Source organism: Myxocyprinus asiaticus, chromosome 48 (assembly GCF_019703515.2).
Source record: "Myxocyprinus asiaticus isolate MX2 ecotype Aquarium Trade chromosome 48, UBuf_Myxa_2, whole genome shotgun sequence".
In the NCBI taxonomy this organism is placed as follows: Eukaryota; Metazoa; Chordata; class Actinopteri; order Cypriniformes; family Catostomidae; genus Myxocyprinus; species Myxocyprinus asiaticus.
In genome coordinates this window covers 27,340,433-27,358,145 of record NC_059391.1, presented here as the reverse complement: position 1 = coordinate 27,358,145, position 17,713 = coordinate 27,340,433, and the positions used below count along the sequence as shown (strand labels likewise).

The 17,713-nt window shown below is 36.8% G+C and overlaps 2 protein-coding genes and 1 pseudogene across 3 annotated transcripts in view; 2 read left to right on the top strand and 1 right to left on the bottom strand.

Annotated features, from left to right (window-relative positions):
• LOC127437651 (mannose-6-phosphate isomerase-like) overlaps nucleotides 1–6,871 on the top strand; it is a 9,382-nt gene extending 2,511 nt beyond the window's left edge. The window contains exons 3-8 of one of the 2 annotated variants that reach the window (XM_051692707.1): nucleotides 1–125; nucleotides 212–353; nucleotides 503–682; nucleotides 1,631–1,804; nucleotides 4,875–5,083; nucleotides 5,195–6,871. The exon at nucleotides 1–125 is cut by the window's left edge and continues 76 nt beyond it. In XM_051692707.1, coding sequence (XP_051548667.1) covers nucleotides 1–125; nucleotides 212–353; nucleotides 503–682; nucleotides 1,631–1,804; nucleotides 4,875–5,083; nucleotides 5,195–5,413 — 1,049 coding nt within the window. In that variant the 3' untranslated portion in view covers nucleotides 5,414–6,871. Of the gene's footprint in view, nucleotides 126–211; nucleotides 354–502; nucleotides 683–1,630; nucleotides 1,844–4,874; nucleotides 5,084–5,194 lie in introns of both variants that reach the window. The other variant, XM_051692706.1, reaches the window with a different exon arrangement.
• A 151-nt stretch (nucleotides 6,872–7,022) lies between these two features.
• Nucleotides 7,023–11,921, bottom strand: LOC127437660 (maternal protein exuperantia-2-like). Its single transcript, XM_051692718.1, has 2 exons — nucleotides 11,831–11,921; nucleotides 7,023–9,672 (listed from the first exon to the last, which is right to left on the bottom strand). The coding sequence occupies exons 1-2, from the start codon at nucleotides 11,898–11,900 to the stop codon at nucleotides 9,032–9,034; spliced, it is 711 nt and encodes a 236-aa protein (XP_051548678.1). The 5' UTR covers nucleotides 11,901–11,921; the 3' UTR covers nucleotides 7,023–9,031.
• Nucleotides 11,922–14,656: 2,735 nt separating this feature from the next.
• LOC127437665 (ferritin, heavy subunit-like) lies at nucleotides 14,657–17,685 on the top strand (annotated as a pseudogene).
• The last annotated feature ends 28 nt before the right edge of the window (nucleotides 17,686–17,713 follow it).

Here is a 17,713-nt window from a genome sequence, read left to right as displayed (position 1 = left end):
GGATTGCAGATTACCCAGGTTGTTTGGGGTCAAAGGTCAAGGACACATTCCATGGGCAACTCCCTTTCCTCTTCAAAGTGTTGTCAGTCAACACGGCTCTGTCCATCCAGGCACATCCCAACCGGGTGCGATTACTGAGCAATTTCCTGACGAAAAAGTACAGTGGTATCGATGTGTTGTTGTAATCGTGTCTCCTATTGTCACCTGATAGGAGTTGGCTGCGAGACTTCACGCCCAGTTTCCCGAGCATTACCCAGACGATAACCACAAGCCTGAGATGGCCATCGCTCTCACACAGTTTGAAGGGCTGTGCGGCTTTCGGCCGGTGGGAGAAATCAAGGCCTTTCTCAAAAGTGAGTGTTGAATAAACGGAAAGAGAAAACACTGTTTTGCAGCCCAAGATTACACAATATGGATGTAATGTCGTATTTTAAAATGAAATCAAAATGGGTTTTGAACAGCATTGCACATCGTCTTTAAATCTTTCATGTGTGTTTTGCAGATGTCCCAGAGTTTCGCGCGCTGGTCGGTAATGAAGCCGCTGAGGAGCTTCAGAACGCTGAAGGAGACCCCGAGCGAACATCTCTTGCGCTGAAGAAATGTTTTACACGCATGATGAACTGTGAGAAGAAACTGTTTGTTGATCAACTCAACATGCTGGTTAAACGGATCTCAGAGGAAGGTTGGGAGAACTGAACTTTTCAGTTTTTTTGACGACTTTATGACGAACATGCACTGATTCTTTAGACAAGGGAAAAAACACAGAATACAGGACGGCAAAAATAAATGTACCAAGGAAGTATTTTGGATTTATTTGTTGTAACATATTCTGAAATATGAAGTTGTGTTTTGGTGCGACCCCAAGTTTCTGCCATTTTCTCACAACATTTTTTATTAAAACATTTATTTTTTTTAATCACTCAACAATTGTCAGCACGACAGATACAAAAATAATATGTGCTGTCATGTCAAATATTGATGATATATATAGATAAATATATTATTTAACATTTATAAATTATAAAAGAATAAATTGTGGAAAATTAAAGCAAAATTACGTAAAATTAACAAACTATATCTATAGCTGGGCAAGGCCATGTATATAATGTATAGTGTGTGTATATATATATATATATATATATATATATATATATATATATATATATATATATATATATATATATATAATATAATATAATATAATTATATAATTTATAATACAAATACAAATTTGTAATGTTTTACAAAAAGGTATGGACATATACGTATATTGTATATGTATGTATGTATGTTTTATTATATATAAAATAAATCTATAATTTAAAAAATAAAGTTATAAGGTTTTACAAAATATTATATATATATATATATATATATAACTAATTACAGGTCAAATTATAAATATATATATATATATATATATATATATATATATATATATATATATATATACCTTTTGTAAATTGGTATTTTTAAAATTGTATAACTTGTTTATATATATATATATATATATATATATATATATATATATATATATATATATATATATATAAACAATTTATAACAATATATTAATAATATATATACATCTATTTGATCTTTTATGGTGAAACTTGTTCTTTTGTTCCAGAAGCTGCAGGAAAAGACACATGCAGCAGTAACGGAGAACTGTTGCTACGGTTACACTCCCAGTATCCCGGGGATATTGGATGCTTTTCCGTCTACTTCCTGAATCGGATTGTTCTGCAGCCGGGGGAGGCCATGTTTCTGGGAGCAAATGAACCTCATGCCTATCTTTCTGGAGGTCAGAGGTCACCACACAGCTATCCTCTACTAACAAAAAGTACCATGGTATTACTTTGCTTTTTGGATACATACTTTAGCATTCTTTCAAGTACCTTGGAGAACCATGTAAATACCATGGTAAAGGAATATGGTAATCATTCAGTACCGTGGTATATCAAAACACCATCGTATTTCCCTCCGATTTCATCACTGTATAATTGTAACACCAAGGATCTTTTTTTATTATTTTTTTCATTGTAAATTTCAAAAATAGAATCATGTTCACATATATATTTTTTGATTACATAAAATAAAAACACAGTGCATGACAAATCCTTTAGTTAGAATTACTATTACTACGATAGTAACTACTGTTAAACATGTCCAGGTCATATTTTACTTTCAAAAGTTGAAGGTGCAACACTCACTCTTTAATCAAAAATAGATCTACAATTTTATTTGATTAAAAATACATGACATTTTGGCCACCCTCAGGGCCTTCATCAGACATCAAGAAGAACTTCAACAAACAGCATTTAAAAAAAAAAATCATATTTTACCCCAATATAAAAAATAAAAATAAAATCTGAAGCCTATTTTAAGACCATTTGTGCATGTGTGTATATATATATATATATATATATATTATTTGCATTGTGACATTATATTCATGGCAATTATGCCCCAAATTCTCATTACTGTAATGCAAAAAACAAAAAAAATTATATTAATTAGGAAAAAAACAAGTTAAAATAAATAATAGAAGAATAATAGAAACATTCTGTACTTTCAAAAACTATCACAGTATGTTTTGGGTCTTTTTTATTTAATGTTAATTAAAAATTGAAATCATCTACCTATATATTGTTGGATTACATAAAATCATTACAAATATTGTGCTGAAAAATACGCCGCATGACAAATAACCTGTTTTGTTCAAATTAAGATTATTGTAACATTTATGGTGGCAATATGGACCAAGAAAACGAAATATAAATGGTTGAATCTCACGAAACCTGTGAAGAATATCAAAAGAAATTATATTTATATTATAGAAATATATAAACAAAATTAAGCCAATATTTAGGACCAGTAGGATTGTTTGTATTGTAACTTTATTTTCATTACAGTTAAGCACTATTCCCCCCAAATTCTCATTACTGTCATTAAAAAAACCTCTATCATGTAAAATGGAAAAACCACCGCAGAGTCTTTATTTATTCGCTTATTTATTTTATTTGTTTGAAAATATAAAGCAAGAAATCACATACGTGTTCGTTTGTTTGTTTGTTTTTTTATTTACATAAAATCATTTCAAATATTGTGCTAAAAAATACACACCATGACAAATAAGCCCTGTTTAGTTTAAATTATGATTTATAATATTATTTACTCTGTTAAAAATGAGGAATTTATACTTCAAATTAAGCCTATACGACCCCTGGCAAACATTATGGAATCACCACGATTGTTACTGCGTAGCAAATAAACAAATCACAGATATGACACAAAACAATTTTTGTTTAATAGTTGAACATTCTGACTTCGTCCCTCAAACAAATTAAATGACATTATTATAATTAATGGCATAATTTTTTTTTTTTTTTTTTTTTTTTCCAGATCAAGTAGAGGAAAACAATTATGGAATCACCTTGTAATTTGCATTTCTAAAACAAATACCAATAAAATGCAAATTAGCCTGCAGTTAAAAGAAAGTGCTTACCAGAACCGGGACTTTTCCCGAAGGGCCGGCCGCGAAACGGGGCCGAATGGGCCTCCGCGTTATGCAGAACGGGCCACAAACCGGTGCCGCGATATGCCGAAGGGGGTGACGATGTGCAGAAAAGGACAGTGTAAACAACATTTGGGCCAGTTTCTATGTAAAATCCTGGGCTGATTGCCCTTCCCGGTCTGCCCCTGGTGCTTACAGACCTTAACGAGCTGTTGAACTTGGCTATTTGAAAGGAAACATGTTAATTGAAACAATGGAAAGGATTATAAAACTCCTTTAAGAAGGAAATCCTGTGTGGCAAATGTAGTTGGTTGTTCCCAGTCAGCTGTGTCTAAAATTTGGTGCAAGTATAAACAAAATGGGAAGGTTTTAAAAGGAAAACATTCGGGTTGACCAAGGAAGAGAAAACTCAAATGGGTGGAAACAGGAGTCAGTGTTTGTGACAGAACTGTAAGAAATCGGCAGAATGAATTCTAGAAAATCTAGAAAACCAGCACTTACACCTAAAGAGAAGCGATCATGGAGTGTGGATGATTGGATGAAAGTGATATTCAGTGATGAATCACGAATCTGCATTGGCCAAGGTGATGATGCTGGAACTTTTGTCTGGTGCTGTTCTAATGAAACATATAAAGATGAATGCCTGAAGAAAACAATGACATTTCCCCAGTCATTTATGATATGGGGTTGCATGTCAGGTAAAGAACCAGGGGAGATGGCAATCATTACCTCAACAGTCAATGCACAGGTGTACATTAAAATTCTGGACACTTTTCTCATTCCATCGATAGAAAGTAGGTTTGGTGATGATGAAGTCATTTTTCAGGATGATAATGCATCTTGCCACAGAGCAAAGAGTGTTGAAGCTCTTCTTCAGGAAAGGCATATCAACTCAATGATTGGGTTAGGGTTAGGGTTAGTAGGTTAGCAAACAGTCCGGATCTCAGTGTGATTGAAAATATATGGAAATTGAAAAAAACTGGTCCATGACAAGGCTTCATCGTGCAAAGCTGATTTGTCAACCGCTATTCGAGAAAGTTGGAACCAGCTTGATGGAGAATATTGTTTTTCATTACTAGTCCACGCCTCAAAGAATTCAGCCTGTCATAACAGCCAGAGGAGGAGCAACAAAGTACTAATTGTGATTTTTTTTTTTGTTTTATTGTTTTTTATTTTTTTTATGATTCTATAATGTTTGCCAGGGATTGTATTTAGGGACATTAAGACTTTTGCATTGTGACATGTTATTGTAGTGTATGCATAATGCAAGTCATTCTGAAAATCATGCTTAGAAAAGGTTTTGTAGTTGTGTATAATTTGTCCCCCTCTATACATAAACATTCTCTGGCCTGTGCAGACTGTGTGGAGTGTATGGCATGTTCTGATAACACTGTACGTGCTGGACTGACCCCTAAATACATAGATGTGGACACACTGTGTGAGATGTTGAATTACAGCCCCACTCCTGTCAGCGCCAAAATCTTCCCCTGCGTGCGGGACAACTCTGACCCCTGCATCTACCTGTACGACCCTCCTGTGCCAGACTTCTCCGTCATGAGGATACAGGTGCGTCAGACAGAACGCATCAGATCTGAACTTCCTGAAGAAAACCACATTTGAACAAAAGTCTTCTAAAAGTGGCCTACACTCATTTTCCTCACGTTGTTCTCTCTCTAGATTCCCGCCTCCATGCGGCAGTACACTGTGAGTTCGCTGGAATCTGCCGGAATCCTATTGGTTATTGACGGAGAGGGCGTCGCCTCCTCTGCTGCCGCCTTCTCTGACATCACTCTGAAGAGAGGCTCTGTGCTTTTCATTTCAGCCAATGAGAGCGTCTCTTTACAGTTGACATCATCGACTGGCATGACCATGTTCCGAGCCTGCTGTTTACTGTAGGAAACGTGCAATCTTAAACTTCTTGTGTACCAACTAGTGAAACTCATTTTAAAATAGAAATCACGTTCCCATGTTTTTGTCTTTCGTAAAATCACCATGAACTTTGTGCCGAAAATTACACAGCATGACAAATAAGCTCTCTTTGGTCGGAATTTTAAGATTATTGTGATATTTACTCTGCTAAAATTGCCATGGGTATCAAAAATGAATAAATAATGAAATTATGATTGAAGTTCTCCATATTAAAATCTCTGTGCATGTCTTTTTAAAATATGTAAAAGAAGTCATGTTTAAGTTTTACCTGGAAGTCCACATGAAACAGCATTCACAACCCATTTTTCTTCTGTAATGCAACCGTGCATTTCGAAGTGAAACGGGATATTTATCAAGAGAAAAAAAATGTTGGGCTAGCGGGACTTGATTTTATCCATTGGGAATTAAAAATAAAGAATACAGCTAGACTATTTTTTTCTTTGGAATAACATGCACTAATGACTCATTCACAATAGGACCAGAAAGATAAAGGAAAAGTAAATGGAGTAGATTTTAAGTTCACGTTAACTTGAATATGTATGTATAAATTAATCTATTGGGAATGCACGGATGCATGATTACGATTTTTTGGCTGCAAAACGTGCATTTTAAAAGCGAATTTTGTTCCATTAGAGATTTTTCGTAACACTTATTGCACATGCAAAACTATAAAACAAATAATTAAATAAATAACAGCTGGTGAACAGGGGCATTAATACATTTGACCAAAAATAAATCACATCTGGCAAAAAGGGAATTTAAACCAATTTTAGCTTTTTTAAGACCAATTTTTTTTTTTTCATGACGTAACTGTTAAAACAATGTATCTTTGTTGATAAGGGCACAATGTAGAAAACTTACATTATTTGATGAATTTATACACTAAATATTTGCACAAGTTTTGTGATTTGATTACCAGTGAAACCCTGGGTTTTTAAAAACCCTGCAACCTGCCAAAGTTTTTCCAGAAATGTGAAACATGGTTCCTGATGTCCGTTCTCCTTTATTAGTGACTATGGCTTTATCTTGTGTGATTTTGCTTTATTACTGTAGTCGCTGTTTGCACAAGCAGTGTTGAGAGTGCAAAGGATGCTGGAAATTACCGCTGTCCTGATGTTCGTTTACTGTATCTTTAAATGCCCTTTTGACATGTGGTTCTGTGATCCAGATTCTTAATGTTAATGAACACTATCCTACCTGCAGACCCAAACCCTGTTTGTTCTCGAGATTATTTGTATATTTTAAGGAGCTGTGTAACTATATTGTTCAATCTGAAGTATTGTGGGATAAAAGCATGTATTATATGGGAAAGCAAAGCAGGTAATGTTATGAATGAATGAATGTACCGGCACTTTTGAGCTGTAATGGAGCATGTGTTCTGATACAAGGAAATGTGTATGTAATCCCTAATAAAACAGTTCTGTATACGTTCACCTGCTTATTTCAACGTAAACTTATCCAACAGGTTTTTCAGGCAAAGGTTAAATTCCCCATGAATCATTCTTCACCTCCTCGCGGATATTGGATCATAGTGTTTACATTACTGTGCTGGTACTTGCCATGAATAGGGAACAAAATAAGGCTTGAGAAATTCTCAAAAGATATTTGTCTTTCAATAAAGGGTCAGTGATAGGAGCTTACCCTTCTGAAAATGTTGCTTTATTTTCTTTTTATTATAAATGAGGTTTGTAATTTTTGCAACCCTGTTACCAAAATTCGGGATAAATGTAAGTATGAATACAAAATTCTAATTATTGTAATTTTCTTATATTTTTCAGCAATAATCATTCAAAATAAAAGCATATTAGAATCGGTAACGGTTGTGTGTTTTGATTAAATCCCTCGGTAGGGCCTAGCGAGTCTTTGACCAAATGTTAGTTTGTTGTTATTGATGCATATATTTACAAACATATATTCCCCATAAATTAAAAGAAAAATATCATTTTTCTTACAAAAAAAAAATGTCATAACAGGCTTTAATGGTTAAGCTGAATGCAATCAACACAACGTTGTTTGTAAAAATGTTGAAAATGGAAAGAGAATTTCTTCCATGCTTTCAAAATTTTATATTAATTAATTTTTTTTAATTATAGGGGAAGAAATCACGTTGGGATGTGCACAAGTAATCGATTAATCGAGTACTCGTTAAGCACCAACTAATCGACTAATGAAAAAATTCTACTGTAATATCGCAAATTAATTTTCCTTTGCGTACTTGCCTTCCATAGGCAATGCTGAATTATACTGTACTTTCCCTCTGAATCTCTCAACAAATCTCGCAGTTACAACTGAGTCATCACTGCATTGAGAACTGTAATGAATAAAATGAGAACTGAATTAATGCATGTGTTATTTCCTTTTTTTCCCAAACTAAATGCTAAATTTGTTGAAGTTAGCTTATTTTGAAACGCTCATGGTAACGTTTAACAAAAAAATTATAATTTAAATTTTACGTACATGTCATACCTGACATTTTTAACATTTTAATCTACAAGTAATCTTTTACTCGTTTTTTGGGGCTTAGAGTACTCGACTAAAAATTACTTGATTATGCCCATCCCTAAAATCAAGTAGTAACAAGGGTTAAACACAAAATGTGGGACACAGATTAAGATTACATTCTTGACAATTTAATGCATGTTATTTAATTAATTGAATATTAATTCAACAGGTTATGTAAAAATTATGTCGCTTTATTGGGGCGATATTAGTGACAGTTTATCTAACATACCTAATAGTTCTCACTCTAGAAAAATGTGGCATTCGTACCTTTATTGCTTTTAAAAAGTAATGAGATCATTTGCACCTTATTCGTTAAAAGTCATGTTTTCAGGGGGCCTGGGTAGCTCAGCGAGTAAAGACGCTGACTACCACCTCTGGAGTCATGAGCTCGATCCAGTGTGTGCTGAGTGACTCCAGTCAGGTCTCCTAAGCAACCAAATTGGCCCGGTTGCTAGGCAGGGTAGAGTCAAATGGGGTAATCTCCTCGTGGTCGCTATAATATAGTTCGCTCTCAGTGGGGCACGTGGTGAGTTGTGCGTGGATGCCGCGGAGAATGGCGTGAGCCTCCACACGCACTACGTCTCCACGGTAATGCACTCAACAAGCCACGTGATAAGATGCGTGGATTGACGGTCTCAGATGCGGAGGCAACTGGGATTCATCCACCGCCAACCGGATTGAGGCGAGTCACTACGCCACCATGAGGACTTAGAGCGCATTGGGAATTGGGCATTCCAAATTGGGAGAAAAAAAAAAAAGAAAAACAAAAGTCGTATTTTCCATTAAATTACTTCTCTGACCTATAGAGAACACAAAACAATTGTTTAATTCAAGCAAGCAAAAAATGCACAAATCATTTTACCCTCCATGGCATGTCATTAAATACATCATGTAATAAATATTTACAGAACGGCAACACTGTAAATATTCTTCAGTTAAAACCACACAAAATATTGCAAATGAAAAAAAATACATGAATTCACGTGCCCTTTACATTCAAACTAGACTTTGTCTTTTGTTATAAAAGTCCTTCAAGGGTTTTATAAATACTGTTTTCAATGAAGGAGACCAGCTGGACATTTACTAAGACGTAGATGATGGTTTGTGTGGTCTCTTGTCTTCTGTGATCTCTACTGCTTTACTGCTCTGTCCTGATGGTTTCACTGGAGCTTGATTGACAGTAGCAGTGGCCAATGAGTCTAGAGTAAATATGTGCTGTTGAATCTGATTGGCTGTGGGCCTGAGGGCCTGGTAGAGCTTCTGTAGGGCTTGCACATCCTCTAGAGCATTGTGAGCTGCATAAGCAACACCCAGAAGGGTCTTAACCAGGTTCTCCTGCTTGAAGCTCTGAAGTCCGCTGTCTTTGAGAAGCTGTCGGGCCAAAGGGAGGGTGTCGACAAATCCAGAGACCCCTTTCTGGAAGTCCGTCCTCAGGTTGAACTCGTCCAGAGCTCGGGCCAAAACGTGACAGTCAAACCTGCGTATGTTGTGACCCAGCAGGAGCGGGTGACCCAACATCTGGAGAAACGTTATGAAGGAAACCAGAGCTTCTCGGAGAGAGGTGGTGAGCACTGGCCTGCGGTGGAGAAACAGATGTTGGCGTCTCACCCTGAAACCTGTAACTCGGGATGCACCGGCCTGCATCCGGCAACGGGGAACCATGAAAAGGTTGAAGGTGTGATCTCCACTCACTGCGGCCAACTGGACGATGTCACACGAGGGACCTGGAGGATCAAAACAGACATCATAACCAACAAACATCAAACAAATTTCAGCCCTTGACTACAACTCATCTCCAAATCTACTAAGCTGCTTACCTAGACTGCATTTTTGTGCATCATATAGGCATCGTGATTAGTATGATGTCCAAGTAGGCAGCACACTTGAGACTATGATGCCCAAAAATGCTAATTAAGACAAAATGCTCCAAAATGCTGTCTAAGTAGGTAACACACTAGGTTTTGAGACTATGATGCCCAAACATGGTGTCTAAGTAGGCAGCACACTCAGTTTTGAGACTATGATGCCCAAACATGGTGTCTAAGTAGGCAGCACACTCAGTTTTGAGACTATGATGCCCAAACATGGTGTCTAAGTAGGCAGCACACCAGGTTAAGACAAATATACCCAAAAATGCTAAGACCACAATGTCAAAAAGTGGCTTCTAAGTAGGCAGCACACTAGGTTTTGAGACTATGATGCCCAAACATGGTGTCTAAGTAGGCAGCACACTCAGTTTTGAGACTATGATGCCCAAACATGGTGTCTAAGTAGGCAGCACACCAGGTTAAGACAAATATACCCAAAAATGCTAAGACCACAATGCCAAAAAGTGGCTTCTAAGTAGGCAGCACACTAGGTTTTGAGACTATGATGCCCAAACATGGTGTCTAAGTAGGCAGCACACTCAGTTTTGAGACTATGATGCCCAAACATGGTGTCTAAGTAGGCAGCACACCAGGTTAAGACAAATATACCCAAAAATGCTAAGACCACTATGCCAAAAAGTGGCTTCTAAGTAGGCAGCACACTAGGTTTTGAGACTATGATGCCCAAACATGATGTATAAGTAGGCAACACATTAGGTTAGGACAATGATGCTGAAAAACACAGTCTAAGTAGGCAGCAAACTAAGTTAAGACAAATATGCCCCAAAATGCCAATTAAGACCACAATGCCCAAAAGTGGCAGCACATTCGGTAGGCAGCAGCCTCAGTTTTAAGACTAAGATACCCCAAAATGCTAAGTTGTCAGCACACTAGGTTTTAGACACTGATTCCAAAAAATGGTATCCAAGTAGGCAGCACATTAAGTTTTTTGAGACTATGATAACCAAAGATGGTGTCTATGTAGGCAGCACACATTGTTTTGTTTTGAGACTACAATGCCCTACCATGGTGACTAAGTAGGCAGCACAATAGATCTGAGATGATGATGCCCAAAAAGGGTGTCTATGTATGCAGCACACTAGGTTTTGAGACAGTGATGCCCAAAAATGCTAATTAAGACCAAGATTCCACCAAATGCTGTATAAGTAGGCAACATATTAGGTTAGCACAATGATGCTGAAAAACTTGGTCCAAGTAGGCGGCAAACTAGGTTTTTGAAGACAAATATGTCCCATAATGCTAATTAAGACCACAATACCCAAAAGTGGCAGCACATTCGGTAGGCAGCACACTCAGTTTTAAGACTAAGATGCCCCAAAATGCTGTCTAAGTAGCCAGCACACTAGGTTTTAGACACTGATGCCAAATAAATGGTGTCCAAGAAGCCAGCACACTAGGTTAAGACAAATATGTCCCAAAAATGCTAATTAAGACCACAATGCCAAAAGGTGGTTTCTAAGTAGGCAGCACACTAGGTTAAGACAAATATGCCCAAAAATGCTAATTAAGACCACAATGCCAAAAGGTGGTTTCTAAGTAGGCAGCACACTAGGTTAAGACAAATATGCCCAAAAATGCTAATTAAGACCACAATGCTAAAAGGTGGTTTCTAAGTAGGCAGCACACTAGGTTAAGACAAATATGCCCAAAATTGCTAACAAAGAACCACAATGCTAAAAGGTGGTTTCTAATTAGGTCGCACACTAGGTTTTGAGTATAAGATGCCCTTAAATGCTGTCTAGGTAGGCAGCTCAATACATTTTGAGAGTATAATGGCCAAAATGCGGTCTGTCAAGATTTTGATACTGTAATGCCCAAGAAGTTTTGTATGTTGACAGTTCCTCAAGTTTTAAAACGGCCTTGAGATAAATATGGTACCTTTTGTTGTCACAGTACTGAGATGCTTGATTTATAAAACAATGAGCATGCATACATTAAATTCACACTTTTCTAATCGTTTCATGAAGATTTACTCTTTATAATAGTCACATACCAAGGCCAGTTGTCTCTAAATCAAAAAACACCATACAGGGTGGATGCAGTGCGCTTGAGCTAGCGTCCATTACTTTTAATTTGTTGCTCGTCGTCTACTATGGCGAAGGCTTGTCTCATGAATATTAATTACGTTACTTGTCGTCCGCCTGGTAGGCCTACCTGATTGGTTGAGAGGAAGACGATGGTAAAAAGGCGCTTTTCATCTGGCGAATGAACGAATCATGTGATTATGAGGGCGTGTCTGATAATTAATTACGTTTAGTGGCTGTAAATAAAATGTTTAACGTAAATAATAATAATTATAAAAAATAATAATAATAATAAAATGTTGTATACTATTTTTAACATTATTTTATATAGTTATTTATTAATGCGTTATTATTATTATTATTATCATTATTATTATTAGTAGTATTATTATCTTTTTTTAGCTAGTTGTGTGTAAACACAATCATGCCAATAAAGTTTGTGTTTTGAAGTTTTTTTTTTTTTTTTTTTTTTTTTTTGACTGAATGCTTCTTGACACCATGCAATGTCAGTCAGAGTCAGCATTATAAAGTATATACAATAAAGTAGAAATAGACAATATGGAAATTAAAGGAATGTTCCTGGTTCAATAAAAGTTAAGCTCAATCGACAGCATTTATGGCATAATGTTGATTACCACAAAAAATTATTTCGACTTGTCCCTCCTTTTCTTAAAAAAACAAAACATCGAGGTTACAGGCACTTACAATGGTGAATAAGTGAACAAAGTGAATAAGGCCAAACCGTAAACAACTTTACAACTCAAAAAAAATGCACAAGTTTTAACAGAGGAATAAGTGCTTTTATAAAATTATAAGCTTCACATTTCTGCTTTTAAACGCCCCAAAAATTGGCCCCATTTACTTCCATTGTAAGTGCCTCAGTGTAACCTTGATTTTTGCTTTTGCTTTTTTTCTTATTATTATTTTTTTTATTATTATTATTATTTTAAAGAAAATAATTAATTCAAAATCGAAATAATTTGTTTGGTAATCAACACTATGCCACAAATGCAGTCGATTGAGCTTAACTTGTCTTGAACCCGAAATAATATTTTAAATAGGGGAAGTTAATAAAGGATTTAAGTGGAAAATAAAAGAAAGGGGCAAGTTAAAAAATAAATAAAAATAAAATGGAATACCATTGTCATTTATTATTTAATTATTACAATTAATAAATATTCATGAGCTAAGTCTTCTCCATAGTAGGTTCCGTAATTACGAGACACGAACACCAAACAGCGCCACTGTGTGGACTGGAAGTCAGAAACCACGTGTTTTTAAAAACGTTCATATATGTTTGTGTGTGTTTGTGTGTGTGTGTGTGTATGTATGTGTATGTTTATGTTTGTGTGTGTGTGTATGTTTATGTTTGTGTGTGTGTGTGTGTGTGTGTGTGTATGTTTATGTTTGTGTGTGTGTGTGTGTGTGTGTGTATGTTTATGTTTGTGTGTGTGTGTATGTTTATGTTTGAGTGTGTATGTGTGTGTGTATGTTTATGTTTGAGTGTGTGTGTGTGTGTGTGTGTTTATGTTTATGTTTGAGTGTGTGTGTATGTTTATGTTTGAGTGTGTGTGTGTGTGTGTGTGTGTGTGTATGTTTATGTTTGTGTGTGTGTGTGTGTGTGTGTGTATGTATGTTTATGTTTGTGTGTGTGTGTGTTTGTGTGTGTGTGTATGTTTATGTTTGAGTGTGTGTGTGTCTGTGTGTGTGTGTCAACAACAGCCCTGTAATTTATTGTGGCTCACACTCCGCTCCAACTAATTTCATTAGAGTTAAATATGTTTCCATCTCACACTTTGAAGTTCTTTTCTTTATTTATTTTAAAGCTGTTATTGCATAGGGTCAATCACGCCTGGGTTGAGTCGTATCCTTCATTTCTGTGTGTTTGGATCAGAAATACTGAAGTATATCAATCCATATCCAATCAACATGACTGCTGCATTTAAATGTGTTTAATTTACATTTCAATGCATCTAGTGTATTTTATTTCTATGGCACTACATTCAGTTTATTGCATTATATTTATTATCTGTCAAAGAGACAAGTTGGCACCTATTTAAGTTATATCTTTCAGAGAATAGGGGCTTTTCCTGCATGACATTTCATAAAATACAATTGCTTACAACACCTTTTAATTAAAGTCGAGCATTAAAGATAATGTTCAGCAGAAGTTTATTTTCTTTGGAAATTGAGCTCATGGATTGAACTGGAAAAAATAAGGTACCAACAAAGGCCGATGGCATTAAAAAAAAGGCATGTTAGGCTACACACATTTTTGCTCACCAGTATATTTTTAGCACTGCTTCAGCTGGTCTAGCTGATGGTCTGCAGCTGGCTGGTCTCTTAGACTGACCAGATGACAAGTGCCCAAAATCCCCCTAAAACTAGCAGACAGACCAGCCTGGCCAGGCTGAAAGACCAGCTAAGTCCAGCAAACCCTCGTATTGCAGATGTGCAAATAACTTCTAATAATCTGTCTTCCAGATATAAACACACATCAAATAGCTGATTCTCTGACAGCACACGTACATCACCCAGACGTCTATTTGATGTGTGTTTACATCTGGAAGATGTATTTTTTAGGTTGTTTGCTCATCTGCAATACATCTATAAGACGCAGATGTCTTTGAGACGTTTATGATTTGGAATGTTCATAAATCTGATCTTTTTAAGATGTTTAGCAGATGTTAATTAAAACGTGATGCTTTCTAGATGAAAAGATCTAAAACTGACATTTTGGAGATGTACGTGTGCTATATGGGAATATTTAACGATGTGTGTGTGTTTTTAGAATCATGAGTTCTCAGGTGAGGCAGAAATTTCACCAAGAGTGCAATGCGGCCTTTAACAGACAGATTTACCTGGAGCTGTATACCTCATACGACTACCGGTCCATGGTGAGACAGCAGACATCTGTTATATCACTACTGTGATTTGGATAGCATTACAGATTAATAGAAGAATGCATCATAAATGGGTTCATAACTAATTGTTCTTCTTTCCAGGTGCATTACTTTGATAGGGATGACAAGCTCTGCCAAATTTTGCCATGTTTTTCTGCAAGCAGTCCAAAGAAGAGCGAGACCATGCCGAGAAACTGATGAGTCTACAGAACCAAAGAGGAGGACGAATCTACCTCCTGGACATCAAGGTAGAGAACAACTCTCTCTCTCTCTCTCATTTGAAATTAATCGAGTATGGCTCTCCTGTATAACAACTACAGTGAGTTTTGTTGATGTGTGTAGAAGCCAGATTGGGATGAGTGGGGAAGTGGTCTCGAAGCTCTGGAATGTGCGCTGGCTCTGGAAAAGAGTGTTAACTTGTCGTTACTGGAACTTCACAAGATGGCAACACAACGATCCATGGGAGGATGGGCTACAGCAGCAGAAGACCCCTCCGGGTACCACTACTGTCAGCTATGAAACAAAAAAATAAGGCTCACCAAAACTGGACAGTAGACGATTGGAAAAACTTTACCTCGTCTGACAAATCTTGATTTCTGCTGAGGTACACAAATGGTAGACCCACTGCAGCCTCAGTTTTCTGTTCTTGGCTGACAGAAGTGGAACCCAACATGGTCTTCTGCTGTTGTAGCCCATCCATCTCAAGGTTCGATGTGTTGTGCATTCTGAGATGCTATTCTGCCCACTACAATTGTACAGAGCGGTTCTTAGCCTTAGCCTTTCTGTCAGCTTGTACCAGTCCGGCCATTCTTCTCTGACCTCACTCATCAACAAGGCTATCCATCTGCAGAACTGCTGCTCACTGGATGTTTTTTGTTTTTGGCACCATTCTGAGAAAATTCTAGAGACTGTTGTGTGTGAAAATCCCAGAAATACTCAAACCAGCCCGTCTGGCACCAACAATCATGCCACAGTCCAAATCACTGAGATCAAATTTTTTCCCCATTCTGATGGTTGATGTGAACATTAACTGAAGCTCCTGACCCGTATATGCATGATTTGATACATTTCACTGCTGCCAGACAACAGGCTGATTAGATAATCGCATGTATAAGTTGATGTACAGGTGTACCTAATAAAGTGGCCTCTGAGTGTATACTGTTCCATGATTGTGCTTAAAAGAATTCTGCGCTGGAAATGACACTGATGGAAATGGCATTTTTAATGTTTATTTTTTATTTTTTATAAAACATCTGACTCTTTTGTCTTGCTAAGGCTAATTTCATAGCTAACATTTTATGTATCCTAAATCTTCACCACAATGGTAACCCCCAAAACTCCAGCCTAACAGATAAAAAAGTTTTTTTTCTCCCCAATGTGGAATGCCCAATTCCCAATGCGCTCTAAGTCCTCGTGGTGGCGTAGTGACTCGCCTCAATCCGGGTGGCGGAGGACGAATCTCAGTTGCCTCCGCGTCTGAGACCGTCAATCCGTGCATCTTATCACGTGGCTTGTTGAACGCGTTACCGCGGAGATGTAGCGGGTGTGGAGGCTTCACGCTATTCTCCGCAGCATTCACGCACAACTCACCACACGCCCCACTGAGAGCGAGAACCACATTATAGGGACCACGAGGAGGTTACCCCATGTGACTCTACCCTCCCTAGCAACCGGGCCAATTTGGTTGCTTAGGAAACCTGGCTGGAGTCATTCAGCACGCCCTGGATTCGAACGCGCGAATCCAGGGGTGATAGTCAGCGTCTTTACTCGCTGAGATACCCAGGCCCCCAGATATAGCAGAACATTAAACATTAGCAAATCTCCTCCTATTGTCATCTTGCTCAAAAATGCATAAAATAACAATTAATTTCAACATTTGTTCACCCCATCCAGTCCCGTACAAAGCATGCTGAGAAATAGAAATCCCTTGCCCCGTTTCATTAATGCTACAAAATGTATTCATGTAATCCCAAATCAAATGCTCATTTTGACTAATTTAATCGGATAGAATGCAGTGAAATGAATTTGTGACAAAATGTTCTAGAATTGTGTTGCTTTAGTTTATTTTAATTAAGTAAACTGAACAACCTGCACATTTTTTGGTAATTGGTAATGATGACCAATAAAATTATTCTGTTCACAAGTGATATTTTCTTTGTTAGGGCCCAAGCACTGAAAGTGCGGAGACCCTGTTGTTCTTCTAAGGATTATTTTTCTTTGTTTTCATCAAACATGACTTTTACAATGGTTTCATAGTTTAATATTGAAAGTCTGGGTCTGGGACGAGGCTAAAACCGTAAAATCATTGAAAAGTACCAAAAATAAATTATGAAGGCCTGGTTAAAAGTTTACAATTCAGTTTTTTCAAATTAGAGACTTTCATATATAAATAGAAATCAACCCCTGGGACATGAAAGTGCCGGAAATTGAAAAAAATAAATAAAATAAAAACCTCTGAAAAATACCATGGTATTACCATCATTCAAGCAGGGTTATGGAAACCCTGAAAATATCAGAGAACTTAAAGTTTTGATTTCCAGGCCTGGAAAAGTCAAGGAAATTAAAAATTCATGGAAATTTATAAAATAATACAAATGATTCTAGTTATGCTCAGCTATAAAATATTTAATTAAATAGAAATTGCTCCATGTGAGTGCAATCTTTATAAAATTATATTTAAAAAAATAAATTCTAACTGTATTACCAAAAAACATTTATACACCACGGCACTTAGTTGGTGAATTCAACATGACTTTTTGGTTTGTAGGTTTGTGATTTTCTTGAGACTCATTACCTGGATGAGCAGGTGAAGTCTATTAAGGAGCTTGCTGATTGGGTGAGCAGTCTGTGGAGGATGGGCGCACCTCAGAACGGCAGAATATCTGTTTGACCAACACACTCTGGGAAAGGAAAGCTCTTAGACAATCTTCCTCTTTCTCTTATGTCCTG

What these genes read in the sequence shown, in the direction of transcription:
- LOC127437660 (XM_051692718.1), bottom strand. Translation starts at nt 11,900, where the DNA reads ATGGACGCTAGCTCAAGCGCACTGCATCCACCCTGTATGGTGTTTTTT. An exon ending in TTTAGAGACAACTGGCCTTG is followed by an intron (nt 9,673 to 11,830) that starts GTATGTGACTAT and finishes TTGATCCTCCAG; the next exon opens with GTCCCTCGTGTGACATCGTC.